The sequence below is a fragment of the Lithobates pipiens genome, unplaced genomic scaffold (assembly GCF_037356315.1).
Source record: "Lithobates pipiens isolate NorthernLeopardFrog02 unplaced genomic scaffold, aLitPip1_a1.2 Scaffold_28, whole genome shotgun sequence".
Classification (NCBI taxonomy): domain Eukaryota; kingdom Metazoa; phylum Chordata; class Amphibia; order Anura; family Ranidae; genus Lithobates; species Lithobates pipiens.
Window position 1 is genome coordinate 196,506,963 of NW_027507789.1, and position 19,374 is coordinate 196,526,336.

General features: G+C 41.2%; 1 protein-coding gene and 1 long non-coding RNA gene across 2 annotated transcripts in view; one reads left to right on the top strand and one right to left on the bottom strand.

Annotated features, from left to right (window-relative positions):
- EDN3 (endothelin 3) overlaps positions 1 to 19,374 on the top strand; it is a 186,200-nt gene that overhangs the window by 145,370 nt on the left and 21,456 nt on the right. Inside the window, exon 3 of the mRNA XM_077460251.1 lies at positions 18,874 to 19,032. Coding sequence (XP_077316377.1) covers positions 18,874 to 19,032 — 159 coding nt within the window. The remainder of the gene's footprint in view (positions 1 to 18,873; positions 19,033 to 19,374) is intronic.
- On the bottom strand, positions 778 to 18,991 carry LOC143935998 (uncharacterized). The gene is made up of 2 exons (XR_013263599.1): positions 18,852 to 18,991; positions 778 to 6,852 (listed from the first exon to the last, which is right to left on the bottom strand). It is a non-coding gene; the product is annotated as an uncharacterized LOC143935998 (long non-coding RNA).

Below are 19,374 nucleotides of genomic sequence, written 5' to 3' on the forward strand. Positions count from 1 at the left end.
ATGCAGCCAAATACAGGACCATTCTGGATGAAAACCTGTTGGAGTCTGCAAAAGACCTGAAACTGGGACGGAGATTTATCTTCCAACAAGACAATGATCCCAAACATACAGCAAAATCTACAAAAGGAATGGTTCACAAATAAACGTATCCAGGTGTTAGAATGGCCAAGTCAAAGTCCAGACCTGAATCCAATCGAGAATCTGTGGAAAGAGCTGAAAACTGCTGTTCACAAACGCTCTCCATCCAACCTCACTGAGCTCGAGCTGTTTTGCAAGGAAGAATGGGCAAGAATTTCAGTCTCTCGATGTGCAAAACTGATAGAGACATACCCCAAGCGACTTGCAACTGTAATCGCAGCAAAAGGTGGCTCTACAAAGTATTAACGCAAGGGGGCCGAATAATTTTGCACGCCCCACTTTTCATTTTTTTATTAGTTAAAAAAGTTTCAAAAATCCAATAGATTTCGTTCCACTTCACAATTGTGTCCCACTTGTTGGTGATTCTTCACAAAAAATAAAAATTTTATATCTTTATGTTTGAAGCCTGAAATGTGGCAAAAGGTTGAAAAGTTCAAGGGGGCCGAATACTTTCGCAAGGCACTGTATAATATGAGGTCAAACCTTAGGAGTTTCCATTTGTATGCAATCAGGCAGGCCCTTGTACTACATGGTTTTGGTAAATCTGAACACAAAAATCAGCAGAAAATATGATAGTGTGTATGGGGCTTTAAAAGCTTCCCAGTAAATGGGTATAAGACAAAATTTATGACATGACAATTAAAGATGAACAATTCCTTGTTTTATATACAAAAGTTACATATTACATGGTCAATGCATTTCACGGTCAGACTGCTTCCTCAGGACTGTGATTGTACATGACCCATTTGGTACAAGACTGTCTCAACTCTAAAAATCAGAGAACAGATCATAAGATAACATAAAAACATATAGGCAAACAACCACACAAGTTTATTTCTGGCCATCAAAAGAACAAAAAAGCAAAAACCAAATGGAAGAAAAGAAAGTATGGTATTTGGTATGTGGGAACTGGGGCCCATGGGTTGGTGGTTTTGTGTGACGGCATTTTTGAGATGGGTTTCTACCTAATGTTTTTTAGTTATAAGACCTGTTGGTAACCCCTGTTTATGAAGCCATATTGCCCCCTTTAGGGCACACACCAAGGTGTACCAGTGAGCTTCCTGTAATTGGAATCTATTAAAAAACATTTGAAACTGGCTTAGAAGGCATTGTTCTCACCCGAAAAGATGGCTATTCTCCTACGAGGGCTGGTGAGGCATTGAGGCACCCACCCCCCTTTTTTTGTTAGTTTTTTTTTATTCTATGGGATTTATATAGTGCCAACAGTTTTTTCACCCTCTCTTGAATAGGTTAGTGTTCTTGGCACTGGTATATGTAATATCAAATGTTTGTACTTGACGGGCTTTTATCCCTGGGTCCAAATGTGTGTCTACATGATTACTACTATCCCTCCCTGTTCTGTTTACCTATTAACCTCCCCGCAGGCCACGGATGACACGTCAGCCCTTCCTTTTTTCTCCTTCAAGAGCCCTTGTTGACTTCTTTTGAAACCACTGATGTACAGGGCATTGTTGAAGGACTCAAAATATATTTATATCATTTTTTTGTTTTATTTATAAATTGGTCAGTTTAGGGAATATTGAGTGGTAAATCATAATTCAGCAAAACCTTAAAGGTTTAAGGTTAACCAATGAGCCACTGAACATGTAGCCATCATAACAGGAGTGAACGTGGAGCTGCTGTATTGCTTGTCAACAATTCTATACATCCACAGTATTCCCCTGCTTCCTCCCATTTAAACTGAACAACATTGTTGAGGACCTAGGTGAGCACTGCACATGTGCAGATTTATGACTAACACATTTCTGCATCTCTCCCATTCCTTTATTACAAAAGCTATTTAAAAATTATTTAATATGCAGTTAACATGCAAAAGGTAAGGGTAAACCTTGTTCTTATTAGGGGGTGAAGGTAACTGTTAATGATTTACTGTGAAACATTCGATCTGGACAGTTTTTATTGTATTCCTAGCAGTAAGTAGACAGAGAAAACAGTTATAACAGAGTTTCATATGAATGTTTCTCCACTTCTCCTGGTACTTATTTGCTCTAGATAGGGTTAAGGTGTCTTTCATCCCCTGATCAAAGCATGTGCATAATTCCACTCTGATGATTGGCATTATAGCACCAGGATGGAATTTGTCCGCTCTTAACCTTGCCCATATGATGAAGCTTAAAACAGAACTGTAAACCTCTGAGCAGCACTTCATAATAACATGTATCACTCCAGGGCAAGCACACATGGAGGCCTAGTTAAGCATAATGGATACATGGAAAGATCTGAACCTCTTACCGTTTCTAGGCTAAGGATGGGTTTATGATTTGGTGCTTGCTTATTTTTGAAATTAGACATTTGACCTAACTTGTTCAGGTACTAAATAATAGGTTTATTACTACGCTTGTTCAGTGATGGAGTGTGCTGGTTCCATACAGTTGTTTCACAGTATTACATAGTAGGTGAGGTTGAAAAATGACACAAGTCCATCAAGTCCAACCTATATGTGTGATTATATGTCAGTATTACCTTGTATATCCCTGTATGTTGCGGCCGTTCAGGTGCTTATCTAATAGTTTTTTGAAACTATTGATGCCCCCCGCTGAAACCACCAGCTGTGGAAGGGAATTCCACATCCTTGCCTCTCTTACAGTAAAGAACCCTCTACGCAGTTTAAGGTTAAATCTCTTTTCTTCTAATTTTAGTGAAAGGCCTCCTGTCTTATTAAACTCCCTTTCGCAAAAAAGTTTTATCCCTATTGTAGGGTCACCAGTAGTGATGGCCGAACGGTTCGCCCGGCGGTCGTTTCGCGGCAAATTTCGGCTGTTCGCGGTCCGCCCGTTCGGCGGACTATTGGCGCCGTTCGCCCGGCGGACTTCCGTGTTTTTACTGTGTAAAAGAACTTTGACCTGATGACACATCCATCATGGGGTACAGGACAGCCAATTGAGACATTACAGCACATGGACACTTGGACATTCCCCCTAACCTATAAATACACCCGATCCGGCGGCCATTTTACATTCTTTCTTCTGTCTTTCTTCTGTCACTATAGGGAAAGGTTGCTGTGTGGAGCAGGGAGAGATAAATTGCTAGCTATTTGGTACACAAAAGTTCTTTTCAGGATTGGTATAGGTGTTAGGCTGCTGCAACAATCAGTAGCACAGCAAACCTATATACACCCGAGTGTCTTTTGTCAGTTTAGAGAAAGGGACAGAACGCTGTGTGCTGCTGTAGGGACAGCCAGATTAGTCATCATCATTAGCTGTTACTATCAGGTCCACAAAAGTGCTATTCCAGTAACCAGTTATTGTTCCAGCAGCCTCTGTTTTGCCAGTTTATATAGGGACAGGCAGGAAGCAGTGTGTCAGGCAGTGAGGGTCAGTTTAAACAGTAGCTGTTACTATTAGTTCCACAAAGGTTCTTTTCAGGACTGGTATCAGTGGTATGGTAATAGGCTTGAACACGTATAATATTCTTTCTTCCAAATATAGAAAGAATATTATACTTGACTGCATTGTATTCTTTTAATGGTTCTTTGTGTATTCTATTATTCTAGTTGCAGTTGTAAAGTAGAGAATGAAGGAAAATAATCAATGATAGTACTTGTAATAAAAGGCTTCTCCTGTGATAATGATTTACAATTTTAAACAATTCTCTTGCTCACGTCATTGGCCTTGTCTGAATTTTTTACTAACTCCTCCCCTAGTCTTGTATGCAGGTTTCAATAGTTTCTTTCCCAGTTTGCTGGAAGCTTTAGGCTTCATGCACACGAGACGCAGATGCAAACTCTGCTGGACACATGTTTTTAAAAGCTGAAACCGGCGTTTAGAAACGCGCGTTTTGCCGCGATTTTTACCGCGATTTAGCAGCGTTTTACCGCGTTTGCGTCTAGAAGCGTTTAGTTAAGCTAACATCATAGACCCTCCCCAGCTCAAAAAACAGTATTATTAACTATTTCAGCAATTTTGTGAGACCAGAGTGAGTAGCAGCAGCTGTGAGAGCTGCAGTGTACTTGTATTTAGCGTGTCACTTGCCACAAGTTGTGGATTGTCCACTTGCCACGTCACTTGCCACGTCACTTGCCACGTCATCTGCCACAAGTTGTGGATTGTCCAACTGCCACGTCACCTGCCACAAGTTGTGGATTGTCCACTTGCCACGTGACTTGCCACATCACCTGCCACGTCACCTGCCACAAGTTGTGGATTGTCCACTTGCCACGTCACCTGCCACGTCACCTGCCACAAGTTTTGGATTGTCCACTTGCCACATCACCTGCCACGTCACTTGCCACAAGATGTGGATTGTCCACTTGCTACGTCACCAGCCACAAGTTGTGGATTGTCCACTTGCCACACCACTTTCCACGTCACCTGCCACAAGTTGTGGATTGTCCACTTGCCACGTCACTAGCCACATCACCTGCCACAAGTTGTGGATTGTCCACTTGCCACATCACTTTCCACGTCACCTGCCACGTCACCTGCCACAAGTTGTGAATTGTCCACTTGCCACGTCACTTGCCACGTCCCCTGCCACGTCACCTGCCACAAGCAAGTTGTGGATTGTCCACTTGCCACGTCACCTGACACAAGTTGTGGATTGTCCACTTGCCACGTCCCCTGCCACAAGTGGATTGTCCACTTGCCACGTCCCCTGCCACAAGTGGATTGTCCACTTGCCACGTCCCCTGCCACAAGTTGTGGATTTTCCACTTGCCACGTCACATGCCAGTCACCTGCCACAAGTTGTGGATTTTCCACTTGCCACGTCACCTGCCAGGTCACTTGCCGCGTCACCTGCCAGGTCACTTGCCACGTCACTTGCCACAAGTTGTGGATTGTCCACTTGCCACATCACTTGCCACCTGCCATGTCACTTGCCACAAGTTGTGGATTGTCCACTTGCCACCTGCCATGTCACTTGCCACAAGTTGTGGATTGTCCACTTGCAATTGCAATTGTTTAAAATATTTTTCTAATGGTTTTTCATCATTTGCAATCATTTTTGAGATTCTTTAATGTAAAAAAAAAAGGTCACCTTTAAAAACGCTTATAAACAAAAACGCGGCAAAATGCGGTAGCAGCGTTTTACCACGTTTTGCGTCTGAAACGTGGAAACTTTTGCGTCTGAACCCATTTTTTTGCTTCTGGAAAAACGAGGTTAAACGCAACTGCATAAAAACGGCAAAAAACGAGACTGTGTGCATGGATACATAGGATAACATTGAATGAGTTCAGGAGCAGTTGAAAAAAGTGTCCAACTGCCTCTGAACACGCGTTTAACTGCGTCTCGTGTGCATGAGGCCTTACAAGGGCACTCCACTAGAAAACTGGTGAGGCTCAAAGCTGCAAGTCGGGTCGGCAAGTGTGAGTCGGGTTCCTTATAAGCGTCTTTGACAATAGTGCATATCAAGAGGAACAATTCTAGGGGATAATCTAACATACCTATGTGCCATACTAGCCCACACAAGTGTGCCTTTTCTGTTTTTGTTAAAGCTGAACTCCAGGAATTCAGATCCTTTGTAAAAGGTGAAAGCACATGAGCAGTTGAGTCCAACTAGGTGCATGACCTCTCCTGGACATAGCTCTATTATATACATTTGCTTTATGGAACGCCAAGGATACAGCTATCACTGTAGTTCCAGGAGCCTGACGCTAGAGTTCAACAGTAGAGTTTCTCACCTATTCCTTCCTCCTGCCAAATCACAGAATCATTTGTATATTATGTGAATACGCTCACAATATAAAAAGGCTTCTGTGAATGGGCAGCAGAGTAGGGGGCATGTATGGCTGCTCTGTGTGCTTCTCTCCTCTCACAGTCCGGAGTGCATCCTTGGGCCCAGGAGATGTCATGCACCATGTTGGACTTAACTCAAAGTGTGCCTTCAAAGGAGCTGAATTCCTGGAATTCAGCCTTAAATTGAATCCCCCACTAGATTTTCTACTGCTGACAACCTTTGTTTTACATTATGGACAGGACTGGCTTCCTACCAGGATAGAGTTAACAAATGATTGTGCCAAAACCCCCAAAAAAAATAAAAATTCTATTTAGAACCCTATATTGGGGTCATTGTTTGAGCTCCTGCCTGGTAACAATTGTTAATTTTATATTATTGCAGAATGTAGCGTGACTGTCTAAATGTCAGACTGCATTTTTGCTGTTAAGGATACTTTCCTATTTGATTTTCTGCTGAGCTTTAATTGCTTTGAGATTTTCTTGGGTTATTTTAAATCTCTTTATGAAAGCTGAGAATATACATGGACAGATAATGGGCTGGAGAGATATCTGCCTTTCCATTCGTGAGCACATCTGACCTTAGAAGCTCTCTTTTATTACAGTTATTAAAGAGGACATATATATCTTTGGCTAAAGTAGTGATACTTGTGTTTTTTTTTGTGGTCTGTCTCGGATTTTCCTAGCAAGAGACCTAACAGGAAGTGAAAGAAAATCTCCCCTCTTAGATCACTGTCACCAGGACAAGTGTTTCCATTGGAAGATTTAACCTCACCTCTTGTTCTGGTGACAAAAACCTGGACAAAAAGAGAAGGTGAATAATATATCTGGCATGGCACAGACAGCGATTATAATTTAACAAAGGCTTTAATCCTTTTACTTTTCTATCCAAATCTGAAGACAGTGGTTTTGCTTTACATACACTTTGAGTTGATTGTAGCAGTATCAGCAGACTATTGTGAATCCGTCACTGAATAATTACGGCTTTGGATGAAACTTCTTATCCATGGACCAGCACCCCTAGATTGTGGGAAGAAAAAAAAGTAATTGTAGACGAGGTGATCTGAGACGAAAAAAGGAACAATTTTAAATGGAGATAAACTGTAACTGAATGTTTATGATCTGCCTTAGCAAACTAAATGTCAATCGCCATATCCTGCTTTCACCTTGTGTTCATCCTTTGTGTCTGTCTCAGTGCTGATCTCCTGCAGCCTCGGTCTACATGTACTTTGGTGACTGCATGACATTTCTGAAGTCTGGCTTTCCAATGCTGTCACAGTGGATCATGTTGCATGGCTTCCCCAGTTCAGTGTGTAAATGTACTGGGGGAGGGCAGCAAGTGGTTAATTCAGTTCTTTACCTTTGCCAACCATGGATTGCAAGGGTGATATCTCGGTCATCGCTGCAGCAATGACCAAGATATCATCTTTTAGAGCCAGCAATGTTGAACAAAAGTAATCCGAGAGCAGCCGCTGAATTATTTCTACAGGCAGGGAAAGGCGCCCCCCCCCCCCCCCCCACCTTAACTGGACTCTCCTGAGCGATCAAGAGGGCTCGGTAAGGATGTGACCGGTGGCCTCTGGTTCCTGGGACACAGTGAGAGGAAATGATGTTAATCCTTCCACTGTTTGATTAAACTGGAAGTGACAAGGATTTGGTCACTTCCAGTTTTGGTTTGTTGACAGTTACCTGCTTTGTACAAGCATCTGATCAAACCGATACAAACAAACCCCAGGATAAACCGAGGAAAAAAAACAAGCTTTGCTTACCACCAGCCCACAGACAACCAGATAACCTGGCTAACAGTATGCGTTAAAAACAGGAGTTTAGTCTGCACGCATTTGCAAATGCATGCGTAAGCCACAGAGCCGCGCCAAGGCATCCCAATATCTGCAGTACCTAACACTAACTTATAAGTGTCCCCAACGTGGAGGCACATGCATTCTGATGGATAGGTGAAAGCAGGTGGACTGAAGGGGAGCCACCCCTTCAAACTGATCTCCATTTGATCAGCTGCTGTCATGGCCCATGCTATCACAAGGAATGATGGCAATAAAAAAATGAGACCGTGCAAAAAGGAAAATAAATAAGTAAAATAAAACATTTTTAAAGTGCCCCTATCCTCCATGCTTGTAAGCGTGTCAGTCCCACACGCAATGTAAATGGTGATCGCACCACACATGAGATATCTCTGAGAACGTTGCAGCAGGAGAAATAATTCCAGCTCCAGACCTCCTGTGCAACTCTAAACTGGTAACCTGTAAAAGCTTTTAAAGTGTCGCCTATGGAGATTTAAAAAAAAAAAATTAAGTAACTGCTCCAGGTGTGGATAGCTGAACTACTGATGAATGAACACACATCAGCTAGGGTGTACGCCCTGTACCTGCAGCAGACTATTTACAAAAATATGATGGCAGTACTCCCTTATTAGGTGCAAAAATAGAAAAGTTTGAGGAGATGCAATCATGAGACAAAAAAGCAATAATATAGGGAATGGCAGGGGCAAAAGGTGACTCGTTTTACACGGCTGGCTTGCTTAGTCTAAACCTAGACAAAGCATACCAGCCATGTGAAATGCGCCAGTAAATGGCAGGGGCAAAAGGTAACGCATTTCACATGGCTGGCATGCTTCGCCTAGGTTTAGACTAAGCACGCCAGCCATGTCATTGCTTTTTTGTCTCATGATTTTATCTCCTCAAACTTTTCCAGTTTTGCATCCAATACGGGGGAGTGCTGCCATCCTATTTTTGTACATTCAATTGAGATTTTTAGGTACCGTAGTTTGGTGCCATTCCACAGGTGTACACAGTTTTAAAGTGTGACATGTTTGATATCTATTTACTCGGTGCGACTTTTGTCTTTTATGTTTTTCCAAAAACATTGGATATTATATAGTGTTCGTGTGCACTAAAATTCATTATATCGTGTTTGTGTCTAAACCCATTTTCTATTAAAAAAAAATATATTTTTTTTACATACATGTGAGAAGTGTTTGTATCTGATGGGCACAGGCAGGCTGACTGGTAGGCTGCATCTGATAGGCACTGGTGAAGCTGCATTTGATGGACACTTGTGATGTTGCATTGATCTCTTGTATCATGTCTGGTTAGAGACTGCAGACTGCATTTTTCTTACCCTTTCTTGCACTAAAGGTGCCAATAATAGAAAATAATAAATTCATATTAATTTAAATTTATGATATTAATTAAAAATTCAAATATATTAGAATTATATATAAAAAAAATTTAAAACTCGTTTTTGGCAAAGTACATCCTGCATTTTCGGTAAAAAAAAAAATCCGTTCGGTGCACCCCTACCTGTTAGCTTGTAAATGTGCCTTCATGGCAGGATTAACAACCCTCTCTTCTTTCTCCCAATTGTGTTCCTGTATTGTCACCCGTCACATGAGATACTGATGGAGACTGAGAAGGTATGGGCCCCTATTGTCACCATCATGAAACCCACCCTGAGAAATGCTGGCAGGCTGCATAAGATCAACAGTACTGAGATGTACCAAAGGATAAAAGCAACTATTTTATTTAAAATAATGCAAGTCATTTAGAGAAGTAAAGAAATGTAGCTACATTTTAGTCAGGTTTATGTCTACCAATTATAGACCTTTTGGATGTGTGTAAAACCATTTTCTTTTTAATCTTAGTATGTTAGGTGTACTTAAGGGGGATAGCTGGATCCCCACTCTGTCCTAGGAGCTGCTGGACCAGCTCCCATGTAAATTATTACTCAAGCTTCCTTTTACATCACACTGTACATAAAAATGTAACAAAATGCATCAAAGGCATTTACCATGCATTTCTATGTGCACAGTGAGTGGTGACTGACAGTCACTGCTCTTCACTCTGAGCAGACTTATTTTTTTGCAACCCCCAATATTATTTTGTAACCTCTTCCTGCTGGCTGCACACATATGTGCGGCCTCTCGGTGGGTGGGCTTTAACACTGAGAGGCCGCACATATGCGGCCCTATGTAAACAAAAACTGTGCTGAGAGTTTGCAGAAAGTGACCAGAAAGCTCCCAAAGCATACTTGTGATCAGGAGCTTTCCGATCATGTCAGCCAATCGCAACGGTCACATGACATGAATGCTGACATCTAGAAGTTCTTAAAGGGCAAGGGAAGGGGTTAAAAAAATGTGTTCCTATGTAGCTGCTTATAATCAGCTGTAATTAAAACCTTCTGGTCCCTAAGGTGTTATTCTTTTTTAGCGTTTACAAATTGTTACAATTCTTTGTTAACCATTCTTATGTAAACTTGTTCATATACGGTATATTTTTTGTAATGTTGCATTGTTAACAACCCCCCCCCCCCCCCAAAAAAAAAGGCTTTATTTGTAAAGATTTTGCTTTTCTTTGCATCAGAAACATAATTTTAGTCTCAGGACAAATCACAGAATGTAAATTGTATATGTTAATTTTAAAATTTATTATACTAAAAAAAAAAAAAAGTGTACTTTTTGGTTTTGTTTCATCTGTTTGCCAGTTGATTGCATAGTAAATCTTTAGGCTCGGTTCACACTTCGCCGCCTGACAAGTCGCGCTCTGTTCTGTACTATGGAACAGTTCTAATAGGAGCGACTCGAGTCGCTCCGACTTAGAAAAAAGGTTCCTGTACTACTTTTCAGGCGACTTGCATTGACTTCTATACAGAAGTCGTTTTGCAAGTCGCCGCTGAAGTCGTTTGCCAGTCGCGTCTCTGAGTCGCGCTGCAAGTGAACCGAGCCCCTGTGTGAACCGAGCCTTAGGATCATATAACATATATATATATATATATATATATATATATATTATGTGGAACACGCAATACTTTCTATCTACAGTATACTATTATATTGTCAACCATAAAAAAAAACTCTTAGAGGCCATTTCAAAAGTTCCTGTGGTCCATCGGAGGTGTACAGGTACAAGTATTGAAGCAGTTTATATGAAAGAAAAATGCTTTGAATTCAGAATTTTCACATTTGTCTGAAGTGTAATGTAAAACGCATGTTTTTTTTCTCTGTTCTACAACACACGTTACTTGCTATGGTATACCTGTCCCTCTATGAAGGATTCCAGCTCATGCAGAATAAACATTAAGAACCTGTGAATCATTACCATCATCACAGGTCTCTCTTGTAGACAGTTCTTTGTACATGTAAAATCTCTGTGCGAGATTTGTGCTAACATCTGGCCAGAAACTTTAATTGAAACAGCAGATGAATTTGTACGAAAGGCAAAGGGTTTGTATCAAATGTGTGTGTGTGTGTGTGTGTGTGTGTTTTTTTTTTTTTTTTATGGCTCTAATTAATGCTTGTTCATGTTATATAGACTACTATAAAGCTTCAGCCCTTCTTGGCCTGGATCAGAGAATGGAGGTCACTTCAGATCTTTCCATAATTGTAGGAAAGGAAACAAGAATGTTTGTTTGTTCAGGCACAATGACTTTTGCAACTAGAACAAATTGATTTTGTAAAATTAGCTATGCTAATAAATCTACAAAAATGCAGAGAAAAATGCAGGAAGTGGTGTTGAAATATCACTTTATACATGTGTCGGGGACTATATGGTGCAACTCCTCCATACATCATTTTCTTAAGCACGGAAGGTTTTACCCCCTTCATGAGCAGAGCATTTTTGGCTATTTATTAAACTGGCAATTGCTCAGCCATGCAACACTGTACTACATTTTATATCTTTTTTTTTTTTTGGTGGTATTTAATCACAATTTGGGGTTTTTGATTTTTTCCTCTATAAACAAAAAAAAGATGCATGTTTTTCTTAGTTTCTGTTATAAAAGTAAGGTCAAAAGTTTAGGCCAAAATGTATTCTGCTACATATCCTTGGTAAAAATAACCCAAATCAGTGTATATTATAGAGTCTACAATCAATTTGTGTGTGTATATGTAAATTATATACACACACATGCATACAGTATCTCACAAAAGTGAGTACCCCACTCACAGTTTTGTAAATATTTTATATCTTTTCATGTGACAACACTGAAGAAATTACACTTTGGTACAATGTAAAGTAGTGAGTGTACAGCTTGTACAACAGTGTACAACTTTGTTGCCAGTGGTTTAGACATTAATAGCTGTGTGTTGAGTTATTTTGAGGGAACAGCAAATTTACACTGTTATACAAGCTGTACACTCAATACTTTACATTGTAGCAAAGTGTCATTTCTTCAGTGTCGTCACATGAAAAAATATAATTAAGTACTTAAAAAAATGTAAGGGGTGTACTTACGTTTGTGAGATACTGTGTGTGTGTGTGTATATGTGTATATATATATATATATATATATATATATATATATATATATATATATATATATATATATATATACATTTTTTAAATTGATCAATCCTGATGGCCCATCCTTTCTTGAGGCTCGACAGCGGCAGGACAGTACAAATACCCCCAAATGACCCCTTATGAGAAAGACAGTCCAAGGTATTTAGTAAGAGGCAGGGCGAGTTTTTTTAAATTGAATTTTTTTGGTCACAATTTTTGGGGAAATTACAATTTTTTTTTAACATCCTGTCATCAGAGTAGCTTAGTGACACTGTACTACTCTGGGGGGCTGTGTGTGTGTGTGAGAACAAGTCTTTTATTTTTTACACTATTACTGCTTATAACCGTGATGATCAAGCAATAGTTTTAGCTGTCATTAATGGTTTTCATTCATGACAGCTTGCTTATTATTGTGATCTGTAATTGGCCCAGGTACCATGTGATAACTGTGGGCCAATTATAGTGAACACATATAAGTGGCCGGGTACCGATTACGTTGGACACAGTGGTCACGGCATTGTGTCAGTAGACATGCTCACATCTGGGTGCCTGCTGCCCACTCGCAGCAAATTTACTGTGAGTGGGCGAGCTAGTGGTTAAGTGTACTACAGGGTAACCCCTCCCCCCAAAACCCATCACACTCCTCTTTATTATAAATAAAAAGTCAATATAAAAGAAAATATTTTTGTATTTTATATACCTTGTCTGGTCTGTCTGCCCGTTCTTTAATTCGTCAACAGATGGATGAAATATGGACAAACGGATGATCATCCATGTGCATTCGGGAAGCTGACCTAAACGTATGTAAATGGACAAACCGTCCATTTTTGCATTGGTTGTTGGGAGCCAACACCCGCCAGCTTCCCAACAATGATGAGTCCTCCCTTTTGTCAATGGGGAATTTCCCATAACCGTTTATTTGTTTTACATTTGTTAGGTCCCCTTCCATTTCTTTAAAGAAAGCAAAAATAGAGACTTGTTCCGTTTAAAAAAAAAACACGGACCTAAACAGATGATTATCTGTTTACATCCATTTGCCAGCCTGCTCAAGGAATGTTTTGATGTATGTTTTTCATCCGTCAACGGATTTATGAAAAGTGGACAGATGGAACGCTTGTGTGAAAGGACCCTCACATTTGGCAACATGGGGGGTGTCTGGACTTGCTTCCTTCTCTGTTCATCCAAAGAACCATGTTATGGGAATCCCATGGAAAACGACGCTTATAACAGTCTGCCTGTATTTAAATAACAGTCAATCTCTAAGGTCTAGATCTGTATTTTTTAAAAGTGGAAGGCAGGTCCATACACATTTTTTATTTATTTTTTGTTCAACCAGTGGATTGAATGAACAAAAAAAGTGCCGCACACAGTGCTATTGTATTCGGCTGGCAAGGAGTCTTCCCCGCCTGGCATGAATACAATGATCAGTGTAGCTGGCTATAGCCGGCAGCACTAATTGAGGAATAAAAAAAAACAAACATGCTAGTTCGACGTTGACTTCTGTACATCCAGCCTGCTCATAGATGGATTGAAAGTTGGCCAGTTCAACAGGGACAAGCCAAATATTGATCCATCTATGGCCAGTTTAAGCTTAAATCTACTCCCACCCCCATGCTAATGCTAGCCATACACCTGTCAAAATTATTCGAAGAAGTTTTCAAAACGAACACATGGTCATGAGAGCAAACTATTTTTCCATCATGTAATGACCGAAATTTTATTGATCATTCAGCTGTCATAAATCAATTTTTCATTTGCTGTCACATACAGTAAGCCCAGTGCAAACTGTTCGGCCAAGAAACACATTAACCTTTCAAATTATGGTCCGTTTGGCTGAAGTTTTCCAAACTTTTCCTTAGATCTTTCAGCTTAAAAACAACACAACTGATTTTCGATCTGTGCCCATTAACTAAACGATAAATGAACAAACTGTCCAAATGACAATTTGTTATAACTATTTTCCGTCTCGCTTATGGCCACCATTAGAGATGCCTATACTTAACTATTCTAAAGTCGCTCTGGTCTGGTCACATGATCTCTCCAGCTTCATTGTAGAGGAGAGATCTCTGACAACAGTTGCTGCAGAGCCAGGGCGCTGATATCACCTATAGACTTGCTACAGGGCATCTGTTGTCAGCTGACCCTCCTCTACCCTGAAGTCGGCGCTGGCACCTGATCACATGACCGGACCTTGGAGTGGCTTCAGAACAGTTGAGTATAGACATATTTCCTTTTACAGGGTAGGCGTAGAATGGGTGTGGGAGTAGATTAATGCTTGGTTAGGTTTTGACTTGCCTTCCACTTTAATGTGTTTAATTTCACCGCATGTGGAACTGCTCATAAGAGATTGGTGGCCTTAGAGAGCTGTATATAGACCAAGTTGCAGTGAAGGATAATGTTAGGGCAGTTCACACCACATGCAGTCCAGTGCATTTTTAATCTGCATCAAAAACGCATGAACAGTAGTTAAAGTGGAGTTCCACCCAAAAGTAGAACTTTAATTTTAAGGACTCCTAACCCCCTGACACGCCACATTTAGCATCTCATTTTGGGGGTGGGGGGGTGTGTTGGGTACCTAGTTTTGACAGGTACCTAACTCACTTCCGCTGCCTAGGCGACTCCTCCTCTCCCCCTCCCTCTCTGAAATCTTCTAGGACACATCACAGGTCCCAGAAGGTTGCTCTGCCATTCAGGATGCGCACTGCACACCTGGCTGTGACGCTGTAAGCTGTCACAGCCGGGTGCCCACACTAGTGATGCCAGGGCCGGGGAGAGAACTGAGGGTTTGCACCGCTGGACTGTGGAAAAGGCAAGTCTGCATTTACAAAAAGTGTAGCTTCTGCCTTTTAATAAACAGAAAAACTAGTGGAACTCCACTTTACCATGGATTCCAATGGCCTTAGTTCACACCAGTGCAGTGTGTTCTAGTGCAGTCAACAAAAGTAGAACACGTTGCACTTTTTTGTGCAAGGAATGCGGCAAAACTTCTCAAAAACAAACGGAATGCAAAGACATCAAAGAACCCCCAAAACTTTCACCCAAAAAAAGAGGGAAAAAATGCACTGGAACACATTGAAAATGCATCACAAACGCATAAACACAAAATTGTGGTGTGAATTGGCCCTTTTACAGAGTGGTGAAGACAAGCTGTTCTGTTAAGATAGACTTAATATTTATAGAGATGGATTGTTCTAGTTAAAGAGTGAAGCTGATAAATTTGTTTGCTCCGTCTCTCCTCTACCACCATTTATCTCTGCTATCAACAGCCACATCTGCTTTTATTTAGCATTTTCAGCAGGTCACTGAATGAGTAAATGATTGGCATTCTGTCCTCATCACGGAATTTTTACAAAATTGTGTAGAAAGCCTTCTGTATAAAAACCAGTGTCCAATAATACAACACAGGTGTGGGAGCAGGGGGCACCTTGGAGACCTAAACCTGAATGTAATAATAAAAGGCAAAAATGTTTTTATATCAAAATAACAAACATGTTATGTTTACCTGCTCTCGTTTTGCAGAGTGGCCCCCCAAACCTCTTCTGGATCCTCCCTGCTGTAATCTGGGCTCCTCCTCGTCTCTGTGTGCCCCCATAGCAAGCTGCTTGCTATGGAGGTACACAGTGCATGCTTGCTACAGAGCGGTTTGTCGATGGAGCCATGCTCCATAGACGCACATTGAGGGGCTTGGCCCTGATTCTGCTTCCCCCTCGCAGAATTTGAGTGGCAGCAGCAGGAGCCATTGTCCCTGTGTGAAGGGAGGGGAGGAGATGCAGCCATGCATAGCACTGGATCAAATGAGGGCTCAGGTAAATATTTGGGGAGGTGGGGGAGGCCAGCAAGATGTACACTATTTTTTTTTACATGAACTTCTTCCTGCCGATGGTACGCATATATGTGGTTCCTCAGTGAGTGAGAAGCATACAGTCTAAGCACAGTCACAGACGGTGACCAGTAAGCTCCCGATACATACTTGCGATCAGGAGCTTTCCGATCACGTGACTGCTGTAACAACAAATCACAGTGGTTACATAATGCGAATGCCTCTGGGCATTTAGAAGCTTAAAGGCGCATGAGGCGGCGGGAAGGGGTTAATGCAGTGAATGTGTTTATGGTAAAATCATTTTGGGTTTAGAACCACTTAAACTTCAGGCAGACAGAAAATCCATTCAATCCAGTTATGTATTAACTGAAAAATAATTGTGTTAAAAACAAAAAATTGATTCCTTCAAGTGAATCTCAAACCAAAACTTTGTCAGTGGGACAGAAAATAATGGGAAAAACCCACATTTTACAGTTGCATTGTAGGTGAGGTTTAAAAAAAAGACACAAGTCCAACCTATGTTGATGCTCCCCGCTGAAACCACCGCCTGTGGAAGGGAATTCCACATCCTTGTCACTCTTACAGTCAAGAATCCTCTACGCAGTTTAAAGGGGTTGTAAAGGTTGTAATATTTTTGCATATATCTGATCTATATGCTGCATTGATCGGTAATCTATATATTATTTCAGCCCAAATGTATTTTATACCTGTTTTATTGATGCCCATTTTCAGCACTTCCAGCTTTACTGTCTAATTCGACTGCCTTAGCTTCTGGCTGTTGGAGCGCACTCCCTGCTGCTACGTCATATGTTAATGGAAAACTACAATTCCCTTAAAGCTTAGCAGCATGCGCAGTGCCGCTTTTTAGATGGCTGCATGAACGAGAACGAGCCTTTTTCTCAAAGTGTATTACAGCCTTTGGTGCGCAGACACCTCCCAGCATGTCCATATTATGAAAAATAAACATATTTACTATGTAAATAAAATAATTAATAATTACAATTTGTTTTTCTAATCCTTGCTAAAAAGTGCCTTTTTAGGTTGTTGCAGCTGCTGCTGAAATTCTCTGAAAGTCTGCAGCCGACGAACTACAGACTACAGAAACTTTCACTTCTTAAAAAAAAGGGCGGAGTAAAAAGCGGGTGGCTATGCTAATGAGATCCTGATTCTCATTTCAATAAAATGTAATGGGAGGCGGAGCTACAGTGCCTTAGACACTCCCCCGTGTCTGTGAACGCAGGCAGCATCTCCCTGCAGGGACGTAGTCCCAGTGAAGGGGGTGCGCATGCAAAGTAAACCCCATACAGAACAGCTTTGCTGACGGGGCAATCTTCTAGGACAAGAACAGAAAGTGGCAAAAAGGATTTACAAACTGAAGGAAAAGTGAACACACAGTACACTACCTCAAAGGAACAGGATTAGAAGAAAAAAAATGAGCCTTAAGGTTAAACCTCTTTTCTTTTTTTTTTTTTGGTGAGTGGCCACGTGTCTTATTAAACTCCCTTCTGCAAAAAAGTTTTATCCCTATTGTGGGGTCACCAGTACGGTATTTGTAAATTTAAATCATATCCCCTCTCAAGGGTCTCTTCTCCAGAGAGAATAAGTTCAGTGCTCGCAACCTCTCCTCATAACTAATATCCTCCAGACCCTTTATTAGCTTAGTTGCCCTTCTTTGTACTCTCTCCATTTCCAGTACATCCTTCCTGAGGACTGGTGCCCAGAACTGGACAGCATACTCGAGATGCAGCTGGACCAGAGTCTTGTAGAGCAGGAGAATTATCGATTTATCTCTGGATTGATCTCCTTTTTAATGCATGCCATTATTCTGTTTGCTTTGTTAGCAGCAGCTTGGCATTGCATGCCATTGCTGAGCCCATCCTCTACTAGGACCCCCAGGTCGTTTTCCACCCTAGATTCCCCCAGGAGGTTCTCCCCCCAGTGTATAGATTGCATTCATATTTTTGCCACCCAAATGCATTATTTTACATTTTTATACATTAAACCTCATTTGCCATGTAGTTGCCTACCCTATTAATTTGTTCAGATCTTCTTGCAAGGTTTCCACATGCTGCGGGGAAATATTCCAGTAAGGGACAAAGGTTGCATTGGAAACATTTAATCTATTCCAACATTTCATAAAAGCATGTGAATACTGAATGCTTTCTACAATCTTAGGGAAGTATGTAAAGCCATTAGGTCATCCAAAAGTGGTGCATGTCAGAGGTGGCAAATCTGCTAACCATGAAAATGATTTTTAACCACTTTTATTTTCATTTTAAAAGTAGCAGTTGTCATTTAAGGCAGTGGTCCTCAACCCTGTCCTCAGGACCCACTAACAGGCCAGGTGTTATGTATTACCTTGGGGAGATGCAGACTAGAATAATGCAATCACTGAGCAGCAAATGATATCACCTGTGATGTATTTCAGTTATCTTGCAAACCTGGCCTGTTAGTGGGTCCCGAGGACAAGGTTGATGACCACTGATTTAAGGCATACTCTGTGCTTACAGCCTGCCTGGTCCAATTCTTAACTCTTCTTTCCCCAAGCAATGATCAGAGCAACACAGCCTTTTTTGCCAAATAGGTGCCCATTGAGTTCTCTTCATCCTGTACACATAGCAGCTTCCAGCAGACTTGCAAAGTATGACTCTCCATAGTATTGTGTCCACAGTGTGCTTGTACAGGATAAAGACATCTGGGATGCGTTTCTAAAAAAGGTTGTGCACCCCAGGCAGAGTGACACCGTAAAAACTGATGTTACATTGGACCAGGTGGGCAGCACTGGGAGGGCGGGGGTGGATGCCCTACAGGACAACTTGTGTCAAAGGTACTGTCTGTTCAGAACTAAAAAAACGGTTTTTTACTTGTTGTAAGAGCTATAGAGTCACTATTGTCACCCACCTTACCTTTTCTTTCTGTGTTTTGCAGGCGAATAGTGCCATACGGACTCTCCAGTTACAGAGGAAGTGTACGGAAAAAGCGAGCAGTAGAGAAGAGTCCAGTGGGGTCCCAGTCACATCCCCGGTGTACATGTTCCAAACCCAGCGATCCACAATGTGTCAGCTTCTGCACAGAGACCACAAACAGGTAAGAAGGATCTTCACCCCTAGATAATTATTTATCTCAAACATTTTTAAGATACCAAAATAGCATTTACAAACAAATTGGCCTGCAACAAAAACTTCAAAATTGTCATTCAAAAAAAGCTCTTTTATTCTGATATCAAAAAAGCATAGAAAGTTAGCTTTTTGATGGCTTGAGCTTGATCCAGTTTTTTTTCCAAGAGCCAAGAGACCTCCTTTTTTTTTCCCCCCAACAGGAGCCTGCAAGGATTGTATCCACAATCAGTGGATTGTAGGTGCAATGTCAGGCTCTTGAAATCTCTCCCTCCAGCTCTCTGCCTGTACCTCTCTGTATGGGGTTTTAGTT